General features: G+C 39.8%; 1 protein-coding gene and 1 non-coding gene across 19 annotated transcripts in view; one reads left to right on the top strand and one right to left on the bottom strand.

Annotated features, from left to right (window-relative positions):
• Positions 1-19,780, bottom strand: part of PHLDB2 (pleckstrin homology like domain family B member 2) — a 234,988-nt gene that overhangs the window by 106,740 nt on the left and 108,468 nt on the right. For 16 of the 18 annotated variants that reach the window (XM_053565833.1, XM_053565835.1, XM_053565832.1 and 13 more), the window contains one exon: positions 10,884-10,998. The exons of the other annotated variants lie outside the window; for them this stretch is intronic. In XM_053565833.1, the coding sequence (XP_053421808.1) occupies positions 10,884-10,992 (109 nt within the window). In that variant the 5' untranslated portion in view covers positions 10,993-10,998. The remainder of the gene's footprint in view (positions 1-10,883; positions 10,999-19,780) is intronic. 18 annotated transcript variants of the gene reach the window in all.
• On the top strand, positions 6,433-6,565 carry LOC128568289 (small nucleolar RNA SNORA48). The gene has a single exon (XR_008375099.1). It is a non-coding gene; the product is annotated as a small nucleolar RNA SNORA48 (small nucleolar RNA).

The raw sequence follows: 19,780 nt of genomic DNA, 5'->3' as shown, positions 1-19,780 counted from the left end.
ACTAGAATGCAGTTGCATCATCACACCTCACTCACTGCAATCTCAAACTCCTGGGATCAAGTGATCCTCCAGCCTCAGCCTCCCAAGTAGCTGGAACTACAGGGGCCTGTCATCATACCTGGCTAATTTTTCTATTTTTTGTAAGGGTCTTGCTCTTGGTCAGATCCATCTCAAACTCTGTACCTACCTCAAGCAATCCTCCTGCCTCGGTCCCTCAACTGCTAGGATTATAGGTGTGCTGACTTCTAAATTCAGGAAGAGAGAGGCTCATCTACAGAACACTTTGGGTTTTATAGAAGTAGTTGTTTTCTGTCTTAGGTTTTTGATCCACAGAAACATACACTGATCAATCCAACAGTTAAGTGCTCCAGCAACTCTCTTTTCTCCCCCATATCATCATCATCAATTTCTCCCTCTTATTGGGCCATCCTCATCAACATAAAATCATGTTATTTCTCTTATCTTAAAAAGCAAAAACCTCTCTTCCCCTACTTCCCCCTCCAGCCACTTGCCCTTTTATCTGCCCAGCTACAGCAAAACTCCTTTGTTAAGAGAAGGATTTATTAAGACAAACTCTCTCTCCTCTCTTCCCATTTACTTGCACCAGGCTTGGTTTCTCCCTTGCCCCTAGAACTGTTCTTACTGAGATCAAACTATGAAATTGAAAGATTGTTCTCAACTTACTTGAATTATCAGCAGCTATTATCAGTTTGTTGCCTTCTCCTCCTAGAAACACTTTAATTTGACTTCCATAACACAACATTTTCATAGTTTTCCTCTTAGGCCTCTGGTTGCTCCTTCTAAGTCTCCTTTGCTGTTTCCTTCTTTCCTCCCAGCCTCTGAACATTGGAGTGGCCAGAGTTCCCACTCCAGTCCTTCTGTCTTCTCTATCTGCACTCGCCGTCTTGGTGATCTCATCCTGTCTCATGGGATTAAATACCAGCTATGTGCTGGCGACTCCCAAATCTTACCTCCAGCCTCAACTTCTTTCCTGAACTCCATGCTACCTAGCAACTGCCCACTTGCATCCCTGCCGAGCTTTTCACACATTTTCAACACTAAAATGCTGAAATTCCCCCAACCACCATTTCCCAACTGAAGTCTTCCCTGTATCAAGGTTAAAACGTTAGTGTAATCCTAAATTTTCTGTATCTCTCCATTTCAAATCTTATCCATCAGGAAATCCTTTCAGCTCTGTTTTCAAAATAAATTATGGAATTCATCTACTTAACCACTTCTGTTACTTACTACCTAGATCTAATCCCATGATGTCTTGAGTTTTATTACCCTTGCCTTACTTCTTCTTTTGCCCCTGTGAAGGATCTTCTTAATGCGGCACCAGAGTGATCCCTTTTAAACATGTAAGCAGCTCATATCACTTCTCTGCTCAAAATCCTGTAGTGGTCCCAATCTCAGTTAGAGCAAAAGCCCGAAGTCCATATAGTGGCCCAGAAGGACAATAAATATATGAGCTATTGGTCTCTGACCTCATCTCCTGCTTTTCTTACATTACTGGCTTTACCCCACTGCTAAGGTCTCAATATGCTTAGACGAGGTTCCTGGACAAGCATGCTTCCCTGTCAGAGCCTTTGTGTCCCCTGTCCTCTTTGCCTGGAATCCCCTTGTCCCAAGCATCTGCACGGCTTGCTCCCTCACTTCCCTCAGACACCACTGCAGTGCCACCGTGTTGCCCAGCTCTCCCCTGACCACCCTCCTTAAGGGTTGAAATGCATTTTCCCTACTGGTAAACTTTAGTTCTTATGGGCAGAATCACCACTTTCTATCATATTATAAAATACAGTTTTGTATTGTGTCTTTTGTCTGTCCTCATCAGAATGTAGATTCAGTCAGAAATGATTGCAAAGCATTATGGCGGCAGACTTTTCCTTGCCTGGAGCAACTTGACTATATAGACATCTCAGAGACAGTTAATCTTTCCTAATAATGTCCGAGGAGCATGTATACAAAATGCAACATATCTAGAATGGCCATAATTAGGTACCAATATTCATGTCTAAAACAATAAAATGGCCAATATTTGTTGAGAGTAACAATCACTATATGCTTCAGGCATTCTTCCAAATAAGTGACAGTATTAATTATTTTAGCAACCCTATGAAATATGTGCTATTACTACTCCCATTTTATAAGTGAAAAAATGAGGCATAGAGAAGTCAATGGTACCCCAGCTAGTAAGTTGGCAAAGGCAGAATTTTGGCCCAGGCAACGTGGTTCTAGAGTTTATGCTCTTAAATGCTACCCTCCACCTCTTCTGTAAATATGAATGGTATCAGGGGACATTTCTGTATAATAGATAATTCCTAATTACTAGACAAAGAGTAATCCTCACTAGGCTCCCTAACTGCCTTGTTTTATCTGTTGACATCTCCGTCCCTCACTATATCCAAGCTCCTAGAAGACCATGGGGGTCATTTTATTCATGTTTATGTGAACCATATGCCCAGATTTGATACGTGGAAGGGGTCAAAATGTTTTCATTTAATGTGGCTTCTTAAAGTATCAGAACCCAGATACAAGCTTCTCACTCCCGATGAGTTAGTGTGATTTCAACAGCTTTCAAAATGCCATAGCAACCCGAAGGTAGTAGAGACCACCCTCAAGATAAAAGTGTTAAATTAAAGGATATATGTGGACTCCAACATATTAAAATATGTAAAAGCCAGTCAATATATAACAACTGTCATTATTATTATGACATTTTAAAATGATGATGATGATTTTTAAAGAAAAAGAAAGAAAAGGAAGGAAGGAAGGAAGGAAGGGAGGGAGGGAGGGAGGGAGGGAAGGAAGGAAGCTCTACTTTTTTCATTTCCTAGGTTCTTTAAAATTAAATCCATCCATCCCTCTCTCTGCCATTCCCCATCATCCACTAGAGATACCATGTTGTAAACTATACAGATCTTCCTTCTCTGTTCACCTCTCTAGGATTGATAGCAGTCCCTGATCTGTGCAGGTGGCATGATCATAGCTCAGTGTAGCCTCAAACCCTGAACCTCAAGCAATCCTCCCACCTTAACCTCCCTGATATCTGGGACTACAGGTTCAGGCTAGTATGACTGACTTAATTTTAATTTTTATTTTTTGTAAAGATGGGGGATTAGCTATGTTGCCCAGGCTGGTTTTGAACTCAGGGCTTCAAGTAATCCCTCTAACCCGATCTTTTCTGTTCATTTACTCTCTTTGGTGGGGAAAGGTGAAGTATTAAATACATTGATATTATGAATTATTTTTGAGTTATTCTATTCGGAATTGTTTTTGTTATTGTTCCTTTTTATTAGCAAAGACTGGTTGGACTTGACTAACTTTTTTTTTTTTCAGTTTTTGGCTGGGGCTGGGTTTGAACCCGCCACCTCCATTATATGGGGCTGGAGCCCTAATCCTTTGAGCCACAGGCACCACTCTAACTTTTTAAGTCCTAAACCTGAGTAACTGTTTCTTTCTCTGCTCCAATAGCCTAACTAATCTTTGCAGCTATTAACTCAGTCCATTCTCATCCTAGCCCAATTCCTGGAACAACTGTTGGTCCTGAAGTTCTATTTAAAGAAACAAGAAGTTTTTACATGGATGCAGTGGCAAGATCACTGATTTTGGAGTCAGGCAGACCTGGGTTTTAAACTCTGACTTAAGCCTTATTACTAGTCAACTAATTTGAGTGTATTATTTACCCTCATTGAGAAACAAACTTTTATTCTGAAATATTGCATACTTTATAAAATAATGTGATAATGCAGGTACAATTCTTTGCACAAAGGATAGAGAGCACAAAGAGAACACTCAAAAGAGTCATTTGCGACCACACTCACCCTTCTGCAGAACTGTTGTTACTGACAGTAAGTAACCTTTGCACACTCTTCTATATAAATTGAGTTCTGCATCATACAGTTTTTTAAGAATGCAGTACTTGGATAAACTCTACATGAATGTAGTTCCATTTCTTAGAAAAGCTACTTTCATCTATTTTCACACTGGATTTGCAACAGTTGTTAAGGAAAGCTATGTAAATCAATGTTTCCCTTTGTATCCTTGTTGCTAGGAAGCTCAGAGTCAAGCTTGCTATTAAATTATTCTATAATAGTTAAAAAGATTTTGCTTCTTCCTCCTTTTTTAGACATCATTGATGGGTCTGTATTTCAACAGCCTTATTACATTTTACTCCGTGTTCTCTAATGTATATTAAAGTATATGAAGTATAAATAACATGTTAGTTATTCAAATTAACACCAGAACATCAACCACGATTAAAGTGGCACAAAAAAGGCAAATACTTCAATTTTGTCTCCTCAATAAGTTTAGATATTGTCACATGTGCTGCTTTATGTTTAATCTATTACAAGATTAGTTCTCTAATTATAAGAAAAATCTAAATCCATTTGGAGTATGAGGTTAATTTCTCCATCAAATGTTATTTTCCTCTTTCTGTAACCTGGCTTATTGTACCCTCAATGAATCCCCAACAATAAAAAAAAAAAAATGTTATTTTCCTGCCCTACCCCCAATCTGTGAGCTTGTGTTGCACTCAGGCAGGAAAAGGATACCGTGTGTGTCCCCTTAGATTAACCTATCTGACTCACTTTTCTAATCACTCGAGGACCCTGAATTGGTCTACTTTGCCTGCAAAGTGGGAAAAAACTCTCTTCTCTGCTTATCAGAGAAAAAAAATAGCACTCCAACAGCAGTACTCTTTGATATTGAAGGAAATTCAGTTTCTTTTCTCTCTGTTGGCCTTTATTTTTCATTTCATCAACCTTTGCCATCCTTCCAGTTATCTCATACCTTGATTTCAAATTTGTCCTTAGTATTATATATTGACTGTCCTCATTAGAGTGTAAGTTTGATGCAGAAATGTGTTTCTGTTCTCTCCAATGCTGTATTCCTAGTATGCCTAGAATGGTGTCTGGCATGTAGCTGGTACTCGAGAGTCAGTGACAACTCAAAGCCTTATGGGAGTGAACTTTCCCTTGCCTGGAACAATGCCAGCATATTACACACACACACACACACACACACGTATAATATGTGTATAAAACACATATAATGTGTATATATAATACAAATATTATATATCATATATTATCTGCAAGGTTTATTGCACATCACATGTAATATAACTATTGAGCCACCTTGGGCAGGGACAGATAGATGTCAAAATTAGTGTGTCAGCTATGTGCAGACTTCAGTACGCTTGAGGATTCCAACCACTCTGAGCAAAGGCCAGCATTCAGAACATGAGAGATGTTAAAACCAAGGCAAATTTACTAAGCACCTACTCTGTTTCACACAGTATGCCTAGAGGTTTGGAAGATAGAGCTAAAATAAGATGTTATGATATGTCTGTATATAAGGAGTTTACTACCTAGCATAGAACTGTAATGTGATAATGCAACGTGATCTATACTGCAAAAGCAACGGTACAAATGAGTTTGGATTAAGGTATGTCTGTGCCCAATGAGAACACAACACATGTGAACTTCATGTTGAAAAAACATGGGCCTTCTGGGCAAAAGAAATAGCTAGAGCAGTGCAGGAGGAAGTAGAGCCAAGAATGTTTGGGAAATGGTGAGTAATAGGCCTGCCTGAGCTGGGGAGGGAGGAGTCGGTGATAAGACCTAGGGAGCTAGGGCCAGGTTTGAGGAAAGAGGGAGCTTTGAATTTTAGGTTTCACATCTAATACCATTTTAATTATGTCATTTCCTTACTCTAAACCTGCACTGGCTCCTCATAGCCTGACAAATACAGGAAGAGCCAGTGGCTGAGTAGCAAGTGGGACTTGATTATACAGGGCTAGGATGAAAAAGAAAGATGGGCTCCAGCCACAAAACTGAAAGAAAGACTCCTGGCCCAGGGCACTGGGGAGGGCGGAGGCAGAGGGGACAAAATGGGAGTGAAGCAAAACTTTTAGCAGCGTCTGTTCCACAGAGTCTGCTCTGGGCAGTTGCTGAGGCAAGGAATCCCTCATTCCCATCCCCACCTCCCAACGCTGAGCCTTCCTCCAGGCCTGCCCCTGCCTTTGTGAGATCCTGTGGCATGGGGGTCCCTCTGGCTGGAGAAGAAAACCCTCTCCTGGTAGTATTCAGACCCCAGAGGGTGAAAGGGACCTCCTTCAACCTTGAAACCTATGCGCTCAGCCTCTAAGGTACCAAGAACTCCTCCTCCATGGAGAACCAAGGCAGCTCCGGTTTTTCTCCCCTGAGTTAGTGGTTCTAAACCTTTTTGTTATCAAGGCCCTTTTTGTTTTTGTTGTTGTTGTCTACGCATCCTATTGCCCTCTGCACACTGTCTGCCTAATTGTACCAATGGAGTAACCATTCATGTTTCCTTTTCAAATTAACAAAGACATCTGTGACTGAGTATGCAATAATACTAATGTCCTAGCACAGGGGAAAAACACTCCCCACCCTGATATAAGTGGTGTTTTCTTGTCCTAGTAGAGTGGCAGCTGGCTGGTGGTCCCATCTCATATCAGCCAGAGTCAAAGCAACCCCCTATTTATGACTGCTTGACTTTGGGTCTGTGCCCATGCCTGGTTCATACCTTGAACATGGAGAAAAACAAAAAAACAAAAAGAAAAAAGGAAGGTCAGGGGACAGGCGCAGTGTTGTTCACCAATAATCCCAGAACTTCAGGAGGCAAAGGCAAGAGGATTACTTGAGCCCAGGAGTTCGAGACCAGCCTGGGCAACATGGTGAGATACTGTTTGTTAAAATAAAAGTGCCTGTGTCTGTAGTCACAGCTCCTCTAGAGGAGGATAGTTTGAGTCTAAGAATTCAAGGCTGCAATGAGCTGTAATTTTGCCAAGGCACTCCAGCCTGAGTGACAGAGCAAGACCTGTAGACCTTGTCTCTAAAAAATAAAAATAGAAAGATTCCAGTAAAGCCCTACTGATTCTCTCTCCTATATTAAAGAAAACATGAGCCCCAAATCAAGGCTGCCCAACTGACCAGTCAATAGGGCCCCCGGTTAAGATACTGAGTCTCTCTGTCCACTCCTGACTACCATCATCTTTTTGATATTATCATAACTCTGTACTCACAGATCCTAAAATTCTCACAGGAATAAGCAAGTTTGCATCCACTAAAGTACAGAAAACAAATTTTAAGAAAGAAAGCAGTATGAATAAGTATGTTTGTATGTTGGGTCATTTTTGGACTAGAAATTCGGTGACAATATTCCAATTAGCTAGCTCTGTTCCCAGGGGCTGAGGGATACTTACTTGACCGTTTTTTAATGCTCTCTTTATGAGTATACTTTCATGGTTTCTCTCAAGAGAATTAAAAAGAAAACTAATAAAAAGTTTATTATATAGCACTTAGCTCTAACTAGAGATTTAGTGTTAGTGCTTCATAAGTTTAAATGATTATTTGAAGCATTTCCTTCTGATGGTGATGGTCATGTTGTGACTAGTGCAGTTCTTTTTGACTCATTTGAATTTCTCGCAATCCTCAAGAACCAGGAATTTCCACAAGTTATAAATATGCCTAAAGAAGATGATCAAAATTCGCTTGCTGTGTTTTTTAAAGTTGGAACCAAAAGAAGTTCTATTAATCTCCAGAGGTTAATCGTTAAAGTATTAGCATTTTATATACAAAGCTGTCATAAGAACTCTAGAAGTTTAAAATGTGTATGTGGATATGCTGCACATTCAATGTCAATATTAAAGTTGGTCTTATGAAAGGCCTAGCAACCCAACAATGCACAATTGTTAAGTTTCATCTATAGTTGTATGTTGCTTAATGACAGGGGTAAGTTCTGAGCATCATTAAGTGATTTTTATCATTGTGTAAACCTCATAGTGTGTACTTACACGCACCTGTGTGGTATAGACCTAGGCCGATAGTATAGCCTATTGCTCTTAGGCTACAAGCGTGCACAGCCTGCTACTGTACTGCAGACAATTATAGCAGAGTGGTAAGTATTTGTGTATCTAAACATAAAAAAAGGAAGGTAAAGTGCTACAATGCCATGACTACAATATCCCCAAGTGATAAGAATTGTTCAGCTCCATTATTATTGTACAGGATCACCACTGTACGTGCCGTCCATCACTGACGGAAATATTGCTACGCGCTGCATGATTGCATTGAAATAAATTTACTAGTCACAAAGCAAACATAAATACGGTATGTTTGAAGAGTGTGTTTTCCTCCTTCTACCCTAGGCCTGCAGGCAGAACTTTCCGGTGCTCTTTCTGTCTCCTCTCCCAGAGAAGGTCTGAGGATCTCTCAGCAACTGCTGTGTTATTGAGGTGGGGTGGGGGAGTCATCTAATCGCTTCCCACTTCTCTAACTTCTCTGGTGTGTTGAACATCGATGAGCAATATAATCAAAACAATCGCTGATGTGATTTATTGTTTTCCCGTAGCAAAAGCTAATATCCAAGTGGAAAGTCTTTACAGGCGATTTTGAAAAATCCATATTGGTGGAGCATATTATCCTTAATGGATAATTCGCTGGTAATTAGTTCTCAAAAAAAGTTTTACCTCTCTTGGGCCATTGATATTTCATGTTAGATTCTCAATGACTTTGTAAATAGTTGAATGTTTTGATCCTATGGGAAATAGCAGTTCCTTGTTTTCCATCCTAACTGTCATAATCCTCAGTACAACAAAGAAGGAGCAGCCTCCTTGCCTTTTCTTTCTCATGACAACGAGGGCCCCATTTGCTGTCTATGCAGGACCACGATATATCTTGGTCTATAAGCCTGTATCTTGCTCTTACTCTGTAATCCTATCTTTCCTCTTTCTCAATAAACTTTGTTTCACGCTTGTCTTACTTCAAGGTGCCTGATCATTTTTCAACCTAGAACACTCCAAGAAGCAAAGATCCCGGCAGCTGCCTTGAAACCCAACATCTTAGATATCCGAGAAGCAGCTGCTACCCCTCTAAGTTGTATATAGTTAATAAACCTTCCTTTTCTTGCTGAAAGAAAGGACGAGGATTGAGGGAAACACAAGAGGGAATGTGGGATCACATCCTATATACCTGCATGGTGGTATCTGTTGGGCACAGCAGACCCAACGTGTTCAGATCATTAACACCTTCCCCCATGTGCACCCCTCAGCCCACCATCTTTTTTGCATTCTATAATTGAGTAAAGGGCACTCTCTTATATACAGTCATCCAGCTCCCCAGGACAGAAACTTCTTCAGTCCCTCATTCTTCCTTAGCTCCTGTTACCAACCCGTGGCCACATCGTATCAATTTTACCTCTTTAATATTTGTCAGTAATACTCTTCTCCCCATCCCCTTTGCCTTCTCTTAGCATTTTCAACTCTGACTTCTTGAGGGCCAGGGACAAGCCCGGTGGTCAAGGAGAGATGGGACCTCACTAGTCCTGGGACTGAAGAGACATGGGTGTGTGTTAAGCAAGGCTTGCCCAAGCAATGGAAGCTGAAGAGCCTAGAGTAAACTCTAAGAACCAGATTTTGTAGAGAGGATCCAGAAGTGTCAAATTCAAAGTCCTGTGCTTTTGGCCATGGAGGGATAGACTATGGGGCAGTTACTGGGTAATTCTCAGTATTTGAAGCTTGGCAAGATGTGATGGCTAGATGGGACAGGAGTAGGCAGACACTGGAATTATAATAAGCTCCTAAGTCAAGCCTCAGTAGTACCGATTACAAATTTGAATTATTTCATTAGCCTTCTCTGCCATCTCCCTATGAAATTCTAAGCTTTGTGAGGGCAGAGAGCCTTCTACTTTGTTTGCTATTGTATCCTCAATACCTCCCAGTATTTCATATGCGACTGATACTGTATCTACTGAATAATCACATGAATTGGGCTTTATTGCTAAAAGTCTAATCAAATCACTTCAATGCTTAGAATTCTTCAGTAACGTCTCAGAAACTTTAGGATAAAATAAACCGGGAATCCTTGGGTTAGTATCAAAACAAACAAACCAAAAAAGTCATCTGTTTAGGTTATTTTACCACATAGTAGCTAACATTTCCTCCTTCCTATTCCAGCAAGGAAGGAGTGTTGCAATCATAATTTACTATTTTCAGAAATTCACGTGTCCACATTTGTTTACTGCTTCCCTCAAAACCACGGTCCACCCAGAAATAGTCAGTTTCAAAATCATCCTCTCCAGAAAGCTTTCCTCAAGTTCATGCCTTGTTTGGTTGAGTGCCAGTTTTTCACATCATTGTATTTCAGTTTCTCTCTTTTATCTTCCATGTCTGCTCAAGATACATACTCCCTACAGATGTCAAACTTGCCAGCCTCCACAACAGAGCAATGGAGTAAGACAGGAGAGCGAGAGAGAGACCAGACCACAAGGGAACACTAAGGAGAGGGACTGAAACCAGATATCCAAGCATAGCCCTGAGCCCCCTCGATAATTGATCATCTGAGGCATAATAAAAAATGAGGGAAATATACATATTATAAAAATATAAATAATATATTTTTTCCTTTCAAGTATCAGGGGAACCCTTTGCTAAGATTTCAACCATCACCACAAATCCTGTGAATTATGAATAGTTGAATTGGAGCCTCCTTGGTAGAGTTAGCTATTCTAATAGAGCCTAAAACCTCCATGTTGGTCTCTGTGTCCCTCACATCCCTTTTGGTGTGGGCTTGGATTCCTGAATGACTGCTGAGTCACTGGAAAACACCTCCCCCCGTCAGCTGCTATCAGTCCACATCTGGGCTAAATAAAACTTAGCATGTCTGCGGCAAGGTAAGAAACAGTGAGTTAGCACGTGACCAAAGCTCTGGATAGGATTGCCAGCCTCAGTACTTTCTGGACTCCCAGTTTTATACTGAAAAATGCCAGCTCATTCTCAATCACTATGATGGACCAAATATTTGTAAATATATACTGAAAACCTCTGATAATGAGGCGTACACTGAAAGAGATCTCACCAAAGTGTCGCACATCACCATCACCATTGTCCTTGGGCTCCTCTCTCTGGGCATTATCCTCCTCCATCGGGATCTCCTGCTGAATCTCTGAGGAGCAACTGGGATCCATGTCAGCCTGTACTCAGCAAGAAAGAGAGATACTGTGACTGGGAAGTTGAAAGCTGAACTGACCTCTGAAAACTAAAGGTCAACAGAACTTTGTCTGTTGGGCATAACTGCTGCTGACGTTGAAAAACAGACACCCCAGATAACCCTGTTATTCTATTGCTAGCTGCCCTGTAGAATGAGAAAACTTAAACATCACGGGCACCAAAAAAAAAAGAAAAAAAATGCACACTCTTGGATAGAACAGTTACAGAATTTTTAAAAAGCAGATTTTAGCAAGCAAGTAATGGGCAATGCTTAGACCAAAAGAGGGGCCAATTTCTTAGCATAGTTAATTCTCCTTGGGTTTATTGCTGCTTCTTTTCTTTTCTTTCTTTCCTCCTTTTTTCCATTTTGACACAGAGTCTTGTTCTGTGTAAAAGGCAATGGTGTCCTCACAACTTAATGCAACTTCAAACTTCTGGGCTTACATAATCCTCCTGGCTCGGTCTCCCAAATAGCTGGGATTACAAGTGCACATCACCATGCCTGGCTGATTTTTCTACTTTTTTGTAGAGACAAAACAAACAATCCTGATCAAATAATCCTCCAGCCTTAGCCTCCTAAAGTGCTAGAATTACAGGTGTGAGCCACCGGACCAGCCTTTTGCTGCTTACTTTCTATACCATGCCAGCCACCCTCTTAGGTATGTTGTCTTATTATTTCTTCCAGTTTTTACAAAAATCTCATATTATAGGGAAGGAAACCACAATCATTGTTCTCAAGAGTTCTGCAAGATACTCTTGACTTTAAGTTGGACCTCCCACAGGTCACTTACATCCAGTATTCTTTGCAGGCTCAGAGATACTCCAGAAGATGACATGATCCCCTTGTCATGTAAGTAAGGGCTCCCATTTGTCATGCACCTACTATGTCAAATATTTTCTCAGCTGATTCTCACAATGCTCTAAGACTAAGCATTATCATTTTTTATTTCACTAATGAGATGCCAGAGGCTAAGGAGGAATAAAAGAGTTGTCAAAAGTCACATAACCAGGAATGCATGTTACTTCATAAGGTGACAATTCTCATCTTCTATTTGAATGATAAAAAAGTATCAGGTTTTGTTTAAATTGCTCTTGATGTATTATAGAGGACAAATTTTAATGGGTAGCAAAAGTGGAGGTAGAAAAGACAAGTTGGAAGTCTTACATTAAATTAAAAAAAGAAGTCTATACATCAGTTCAGGGAGAGATGCTAAATAACTAAATAAGGACATTTGTTCAAGAAGGTGATGTGCAGTGTGATACAGATGGGGAGGTAAAACCCATGAGGCTAAGATGATTTATTGACCCTGGGAAGTGTCATCTTGGCATAGCCGAGAGTCTAGTGTGATTTGGGTAAGTGGTGGATGATTGTGGAGGATAAAACAACCCCATCTTGGGTGTTTATCTGACATTTTGACTTCTGATTAACCCCTGTTTTGAGATTGCCTCTAAGATTAATCTACTGTTACTATAAATCTTGTCCTTAGATTAAAAAATAAAAAAAAAACTAGACCAAAATTCTGCTCATAGGAAGATTCACATAGCATTTTTCCCCTTTCCCTAGAGGTCAACTTCAATTGTCCTACACTTTTCTTGCCTATGGTATATATGCCCTGGGTCTGGAGGGTAATGGTACAGGGATCCACCATCTTTTTTCATTATGGCCCAGAAAATTCAAGACATAGCTTCTGTTCTTTTTTTTTTTTTTTTTTTTGAGACAGAGTCTCAAGCTGTCACCCTGGGTAGAGTACTGTGGCGTTACAGCTCACAGCAACCTCCACCTATTAGGCTTATGTGATTCTCTTGCCTCAGCCTCCCAAGTAGCTGGGATTACAGGCACCTGCCACAATGCCCAGCAATTTTTTGTAGTTGTCATTATTGTTTGGTGGACCAGGCTGGATTTGAATCCGCCAGCTGCAGTACATGTGGATGGTGCCTTAGCCACTTAAACTATAGGCACCGAGCCACAGCTTCTGTTCTTAAGTCCCTACTAAATGTTTCTTTCTGAGAAACTGGAATATCAGCCTCTTTCTTCAGCCTTTCAGCTTTCTCAGCCCATGGGGACAGGTTTGCAAAGACCTGCTCTGTGCAATGATGGTGCCATTATCTGAAGATGGAAATACAAGAAGTGAAGCAGATATGGAGTGGGGAAGGGAGTTTAGTACTGGACGTGTCGTGTTGAAATATATCTGCAGAACATCCAAGTGAAGTTCTAGGTAGAGACTATGCCTATAGATGTATATTTGGAGGATGCAGATCATGAGAAGTTTTGCTTTTTCTCAAAATGGGAGAAAGAAAGCTATGCTGGTTCATGGGCTGAAGGAAATGTTAAAGATCTAGAAAGAGGGGGATTAAGTGATGGAACAATGTCCTGGGAGAGAGAAGATGGGGACAAGAACTGAGTTAGTGTGTTAATCTTGACCAGAAGTGCTCCTCCTCCCAAGACAATGGACAGAGGAGAGAGGTGAGAATAGATGCCCATGTAGGTCTATAGCTGTGTGGCAGAAAGGGTCAAGAGTAGAGGATCTTTACATGATGAGTGCCTCACTTTCATCAGTGAAGTACAAGGCCAAGTCTCCCATTGAAAGTCTCCCATGATGAATATTATTGTAGGAAATAAATGCTGAAATATGGACTTCCATAAGTTATGTTAAAAAGCTTTAAAAACTTTTGTGCTGCAAATAATACTATCAAGAAAGTGAAAAGATAATTTACAGAAAAGAAGAAAATATTTGCAAATTATATATCTAGTACGTAACACATCTGGAACATATTTTTTTTAACTCTTAAAACCCAAAATGTTGAACATGATCTGAATGGTCTGAATAGACATTTCTTCAGCAAAGATATTCAAATGGCCAATAAGCACATGGAAAGATTCTGAACAGCATTAGCCATTAGAAAAACGCACACTAATTCCACAATATGGTACCATTTCACATTCACTAGGATAGATAAAATGAAAAAGATGGGTAATAACGAGTGTTGGAGAGGATGGGGAGAAAATGGAACACTCATAGGGTATTTGTGGAAATATAAAAATGCCACTTTAGGTAACAGTTCCTTGAAAGGTTAAAAATACAGCTTCTATAAGACCCAGAAATTCCACCCTTGGGTATATATATACTCAAAAGAAATGAAAACATATGTTCTTATATGAAAATTTTAAAAAATGTTCATAGCATCATTATTCATAATATCAGAAAAGTTGAAACAATTCAGATGTCTTTTAACAGGTGAATGGATAAGTAAAGTATGGTTTATTATTGTGAGGACTACTACTCGGCTATAAAAAGGAATGAAGTATGGACGTAATGCTCCAATGTGGATAAACCTTGAAAACATGCAAAATAAAAGAAGCTAGTCTCAAAAGATCACATATTGCATGGTTCCATTTGTATGAAATGTCCAGAACAGGTAAACTTCCAGAGATACAAAGTAGATGAGTAGTTGCCTAAGTTGGATATGGGGGGGAGATAGGGAGTGACTGCATAGGTATGTAGTTTGGGGCTGAGAAAAATGTTTAAAATTTGGTGATGGGTGACTTTGAATATATTAAAAAAACCACTGAACTGTAAACTATTGTATGGTATATAAATTATGTCATAATAAAACTGTTTTTAAAAAAGAAGCTCCACAGGATTTTTAGGAAAGCGAAAACACTCTGTATAATTCTATAATGGTGGATAGGTGTGATACATATCAGTACATATTTGTCTAGACTCATAGAATGTAGAATGTACAAGAATGAACCCTCAAGTTAAACTATGGAGTTTGCATGATCATGATCTGTCAGCGCAGATTCGTCAGTTGTAACAAATACACCAATCTGGGGGGATGTTAAGGTACAGGCTTTGCATGTGGACAGGGGATAAAAGAGAAATCTCAGTACCTTCGTCTCAATTTTGCTATGAATCTAAAACTGCTCTAAAAAATTATTCTTAAAAGAAGCAAATAGAAGCTTGCGGTCCAAGGAAAGAATTATTGACAAGAAGCAAGAGGTGAACTTGCTAAAGACCAGATAAGAATAACAGCCATTTTATTGAGCACTTACATGCCAGGCAGTGTGCTAAGTGTTTTATTGACATTACCTCTTTTTATCCTCACCACAAATCCATACATTAGGTAATTTCCCCTCATTTTATATAAAATACAATTAAGACTCAGAAAACATAAAGAACTTGTCCCAGATCAACAGGAAGAGACAAAGACAAAATGCAGACCTAGATCTGTGTCAGCCTGTTCCTTAATACCTGCACCCTGTGGTTTCCATAAATCTTTGCAAGCCACGGCTCAGAGTAGTATATGCATTTAGTATAGGCTCTAAGGACATACCTGTTTAATTTTGTTTAATCCAGCATTTCCCAAATTTATGTGATTCAAGCATACACATTTTTTTTGACACAATACATGTAAATATAGTGGAGACTAAATATAGTGAGACTAAATATAGTCTCAAAGAATGCAGACTTTGTGAATGTGTGATATAAAAAATACTATTCTCCAAGTCACACCCCCTTTATTGACAGATCAGCAACTATTTAATATTAGGCAACTCAGTAATAATGTAACTGCAGACTTTCATAAGGAATTTTATACAAGGTTGTATAAGGCCTTCATGCCCAATTTTATTTTCTATTTCTATGTTCATTGCTAAACTTCAGATATTTTTTAAAAACTTAATAATAGTTATGATAACCAGTGTGCATTGATTTTTGTTTTATATTTTATGTCAGTCTGTATACTAAGTACTTCACAGGCCTTATACCACTTAACACACAGCCCTCTGAACTACATTTTATTGTTATAACAATGTTATAACAGGATGCTGAGGTACAGTGATATTAAGTAACTAAACTTAAGAAAACATGGGCGGCGCCTGTGGCTCAGTCGGTAAGGCGCCGGCCCCATATACCAAGGGTGACGGGTTCAAACCCAGCCCCGGCCAAACTGCAACAAAAAAATAGCCAGGCGTTGTGGTGGGCGCCTGTAGTCCCAGCTACTCGGGAGGCTGAGGCAAGAGAATCGCTTAAGCCCAGTAGTTGGAGGTTGCTGTGAGCTGTGTGAGGCCATGGCACTCTACCGAGGGCCATAAAGTGAAACTCTGTCTCTACAAAAAAAAAAAAAAAAAGAAAGAAAACACATGGTGGGCAGCTCCTGTGGCTCAGTGAGTATGGCACCAGCCCCATATACCAAGGGTGGCGGCTTCAAGTCCGGACCCAGCCAAACTGCAACAAAAAGTAGCCAGGCATTGTAGCGGGTGCCTATGGTCCTAGCTACTCCGGAGGCTGAGGCAAGAGGATTGCCTAAGCCCAAGAGCTGGAGGTTGCTATGAGCTGTGACACCATAGCACTCTACCGAGGGGTGACAAAGTAAAACTCTGTCTCTAAAAAAAACCAGAAAAGAAAACATATAGTAAGTGGTGAAGCAGGTATTATAGACATTAAATCCAGGTGCTCAGACTCAAAGCCTATAGTTAGTGTCATTGCATCATTCCACCTGAATAACATAGATTCACTGACAGCCTCATCCACAGCCAAAACTTATCTTGTTCCCTGACTTGGCTATTATGAATTGAGCTGCAATGAACAATCTGGTGCAAATATCTTTATTGCCAAATTGTGGTATACCCATACCATGGAAATCTATGTAGCAGTAAAAAAAATGGAGACTTTACCTTTTTTATATTTACATGGATGGAACCGGAAAATATTCTTCTTAGTAAAGTATCTCAGGAATGGAAAAAAAATATCCAATGTACTCAGTACTACTGTGAAACCAATTTATAATAACTCACATTTGCATATGAAAAATGAAACACAATTTTAGCCTAAGATGAAGGAGGGAAGGGGAGGGCAAGGGATGGGGAGGGGGTGGGAGGAATAGTTGGGGATAGTAGAGGGACCACAACTATGGAGCACATTGCAAATACAAGTTGGATCTATCATGTGTAGAGCACAAATGTCCTAATGTTATAACTGGGTAAATGAGGTGAAAGCTATATTAATTAGTATGATGTAAACACTCCAATTTGTACAAATAATCAACGCACTGAAATTGGCATAAATGTATTTATGATCTATGTGCAAAAGACTTAATAAAAAAAAACAAACTTGTCTTGTTCAAGGCCTCCTATGCCCTGCCCCTAATTCTTTTTTTTTTTTTATTGTTAAATCATAGCTGTGTATATTAGTGCAATCAAGGAGTACAATGTGCTGGTTTCATATATAATCTGAAATATTCTCATCAAACTGTTCAACGTAGCCTTCACAGAATTTTCTTAGTTATTGTATGTAGACATTTGTATTCTGCCTTTAATAAGTTTAGTCTGTACCCATTCTAAGATGCACAGTAGCTGTAGCCCCACCCATTACCCTCCCTCCACCTTAACCTCCCCACTCCTTTTCCCTTCCTTGGCCCTTTCCTCAAAGTCTTGTGCTATAGCTGGGTTATAGCCTTCATGTGAAAGCTATAATTTAGCTTCATACTAGGGCTGAGTACATTGGATACTTTTTCTTCCATTCTTGAGATACTTTGCTAAGAAGAATATGTTCCAGCTCCATCCATGTAAACATGAAAGAGGTAAAGTCTCCATCTTTCTTTAAGGCTGCATAATATTCCATAGTATACATGTACCACAATTTGCTAGTCCATTCGTGGGTCGATGGGCACTTGGGCTTCTTCCATGACTTAGCAATTATGAATTGCCTGCCCCTAATTCTTGCTCTCTCTTTTGAGCTGCAGATCCACATCACTAACTGTCCCTCAGACATCTCAGTGGGAAGCTAAAACTGGAATTTCACCGCAGAATCTCTTCTCCCATCCAAGCTAATCCCTCATTTTATGTTCCTCCTTTTCAGTCATTTGTGAATTTCTTCACAGGACACATTATTGGAGTATTTACTGTGTGTTGGGCATTGTGCTTTGCTGGGGAGGTAGAGGTGAACAGGACTCCTGTTCTTACTCCTGACTTCCGTCTGCCTCATGGCTTCAGCAAACACATGCCCTCTCTCTTCTTTCTCCATAATGTCCTACCAGGTTAATCACTAGCAGCTGGTCTAGTCTCTAAATTGTTCTAAATTAAGCTACAGAATTGTGCCAGATTATCTTCCTATGACAGATCCCTGGCACACCTGTAGATGCTGTGGCAAATTATGTCCCAATGACAGCCCCACTATCTCACTGTCTCTTCCTTCATGAGCTGGGGATCCCTCTCTCCCCTTGCCCCTGGTCAGGTCTGTAAATGCAGTGAAAATGATGCTAAGTGCTTTCCAAGGCTAAGCTCTAAAAGGCCAAAACAGCTTTCGTCTGGCCCTTTTGAGATGAATAAAGGCTGTGGGGAGTCACTGGGGGTAGTTGTTCCTGGTGACAGCTCCTACTGAGGACCCAGATGACAGCCAGAACTCCTCTCCAGACAAGTGAGTGTGCGAGATTTCAGAGGATTTCCAGTTCTAGCCTTCAAGTGTTCCCACAGATGTTCCCTCTGAGTCTTACCTGAAGTGTAGATTCATGAGCGGAATAAACATTGTCATCGTTTTAAGGCACCAAGTTTTAGGGTGTCTGTTACGTTACACTGGAAAACAAGAATATCTACTTTTGTTTGGATCAGCTATTGCCAGGGTCAAGGGCACTGGGCACAAAGCACAGCTACCTGGAAGGAGCTAAGGCTGGGCAGGCCTATTATTAAATGCTGCTATGTGCCATTCTTTGTGCATTTTCAATCCTCTTAAGACAGCACTTTATAAAGTACTTTGCAGGTAGTGTATGCTGAATAAATATTTACTGGGTTGAACTGAAATATGGTGTGATAATAAGAAATTGCATTTAACAGTCAGATGTACTATAGTTTGAACCACAGCTTTAGATGCTATGACTATGTGGTGGAAAATAAGTTTTCTCACCAATCCATAAGTTTCCTCTCTTTGAAATTGACATGAGGATTAAAATGTTAAAGCATACGAAGATGTCTAAGAAACTTAGAATCACAGTAGATCAATCATTCTCTCTCTTCTTCTCCTAAATTTTTAAATAGGAGAAATGAGGATAAAGTAAGAAGGATTGCAGCCTGATTGTGAAGGATCTTGAATGCACAATTAAGGTTCACTTTTAGTCAGTAGGGGTTCGTGGAAGATTATAGAGGTCTGAGATGCATAAAACAAGTTTTGAGAAGAATATGGCAGTAATGTTTAGCATAAGGGGCTGATATGTATTTTAAAATAATCCTAGGAAGCTAAGGTCAGTGTCCATGTATTTTGAGTCTAAATAGGATCTAAAAAATGTAACTACATGAGTGTCATGTCAGAGTAAATGGCAGATGAAACTACAAAGAAAGTTTCCATCATAGACCTTGATTAACTGGGCTGGAGTCTACAAAGGAAAAGGTTACAATAAAGGAAAAGAAGTCAAAATTTGCCCCAATAATTTGGCAGCATTTCTTAAAGGTTGTTTACATAGGGTACCCTACGATGCAGCAATCTCAATTCTAAAAGTCTGTCTTCTAAAGCCATGAGAGCAAAAGTTCTTAAAATTATATGAATATGCTCAAAGTATATACAGCGGCAGCGTTTGTGATGGCACCACGTTTGAAGAATGAAATATCCTCAGCAAGGTAATGATTAAGTGGACTACTATAAGTTAATAAAAGGGAACAATATGAGAATGAGGTAAATCTATATAAACTGACCTTAATTATAAGTTCTAAAAGAAAAGAGCAAGTTGTCAACGTGCGTGTGTGTATAAATGTCATCTGATTTTCACGAAAATCAG

Source organism: Nycticebus coucang, chromosome 16 (assembly GCF_027406575.1).
Source record: "Nycticebus coucang isolate mNycCou1 chromosome 16, mNycCou1.pri, whole genome shotgun sequence".
NCBI lineage: Eukaryota > Metazoa > Chordata > Mammalia > Primates > Lorisidae > Nycticebus > Nycticebus coucang.
The sequence above is the reverse complement of the archived record's forward strand: the minus strand, read 5'-3'. Positions and strand labels throughout refer to the sequence as shown.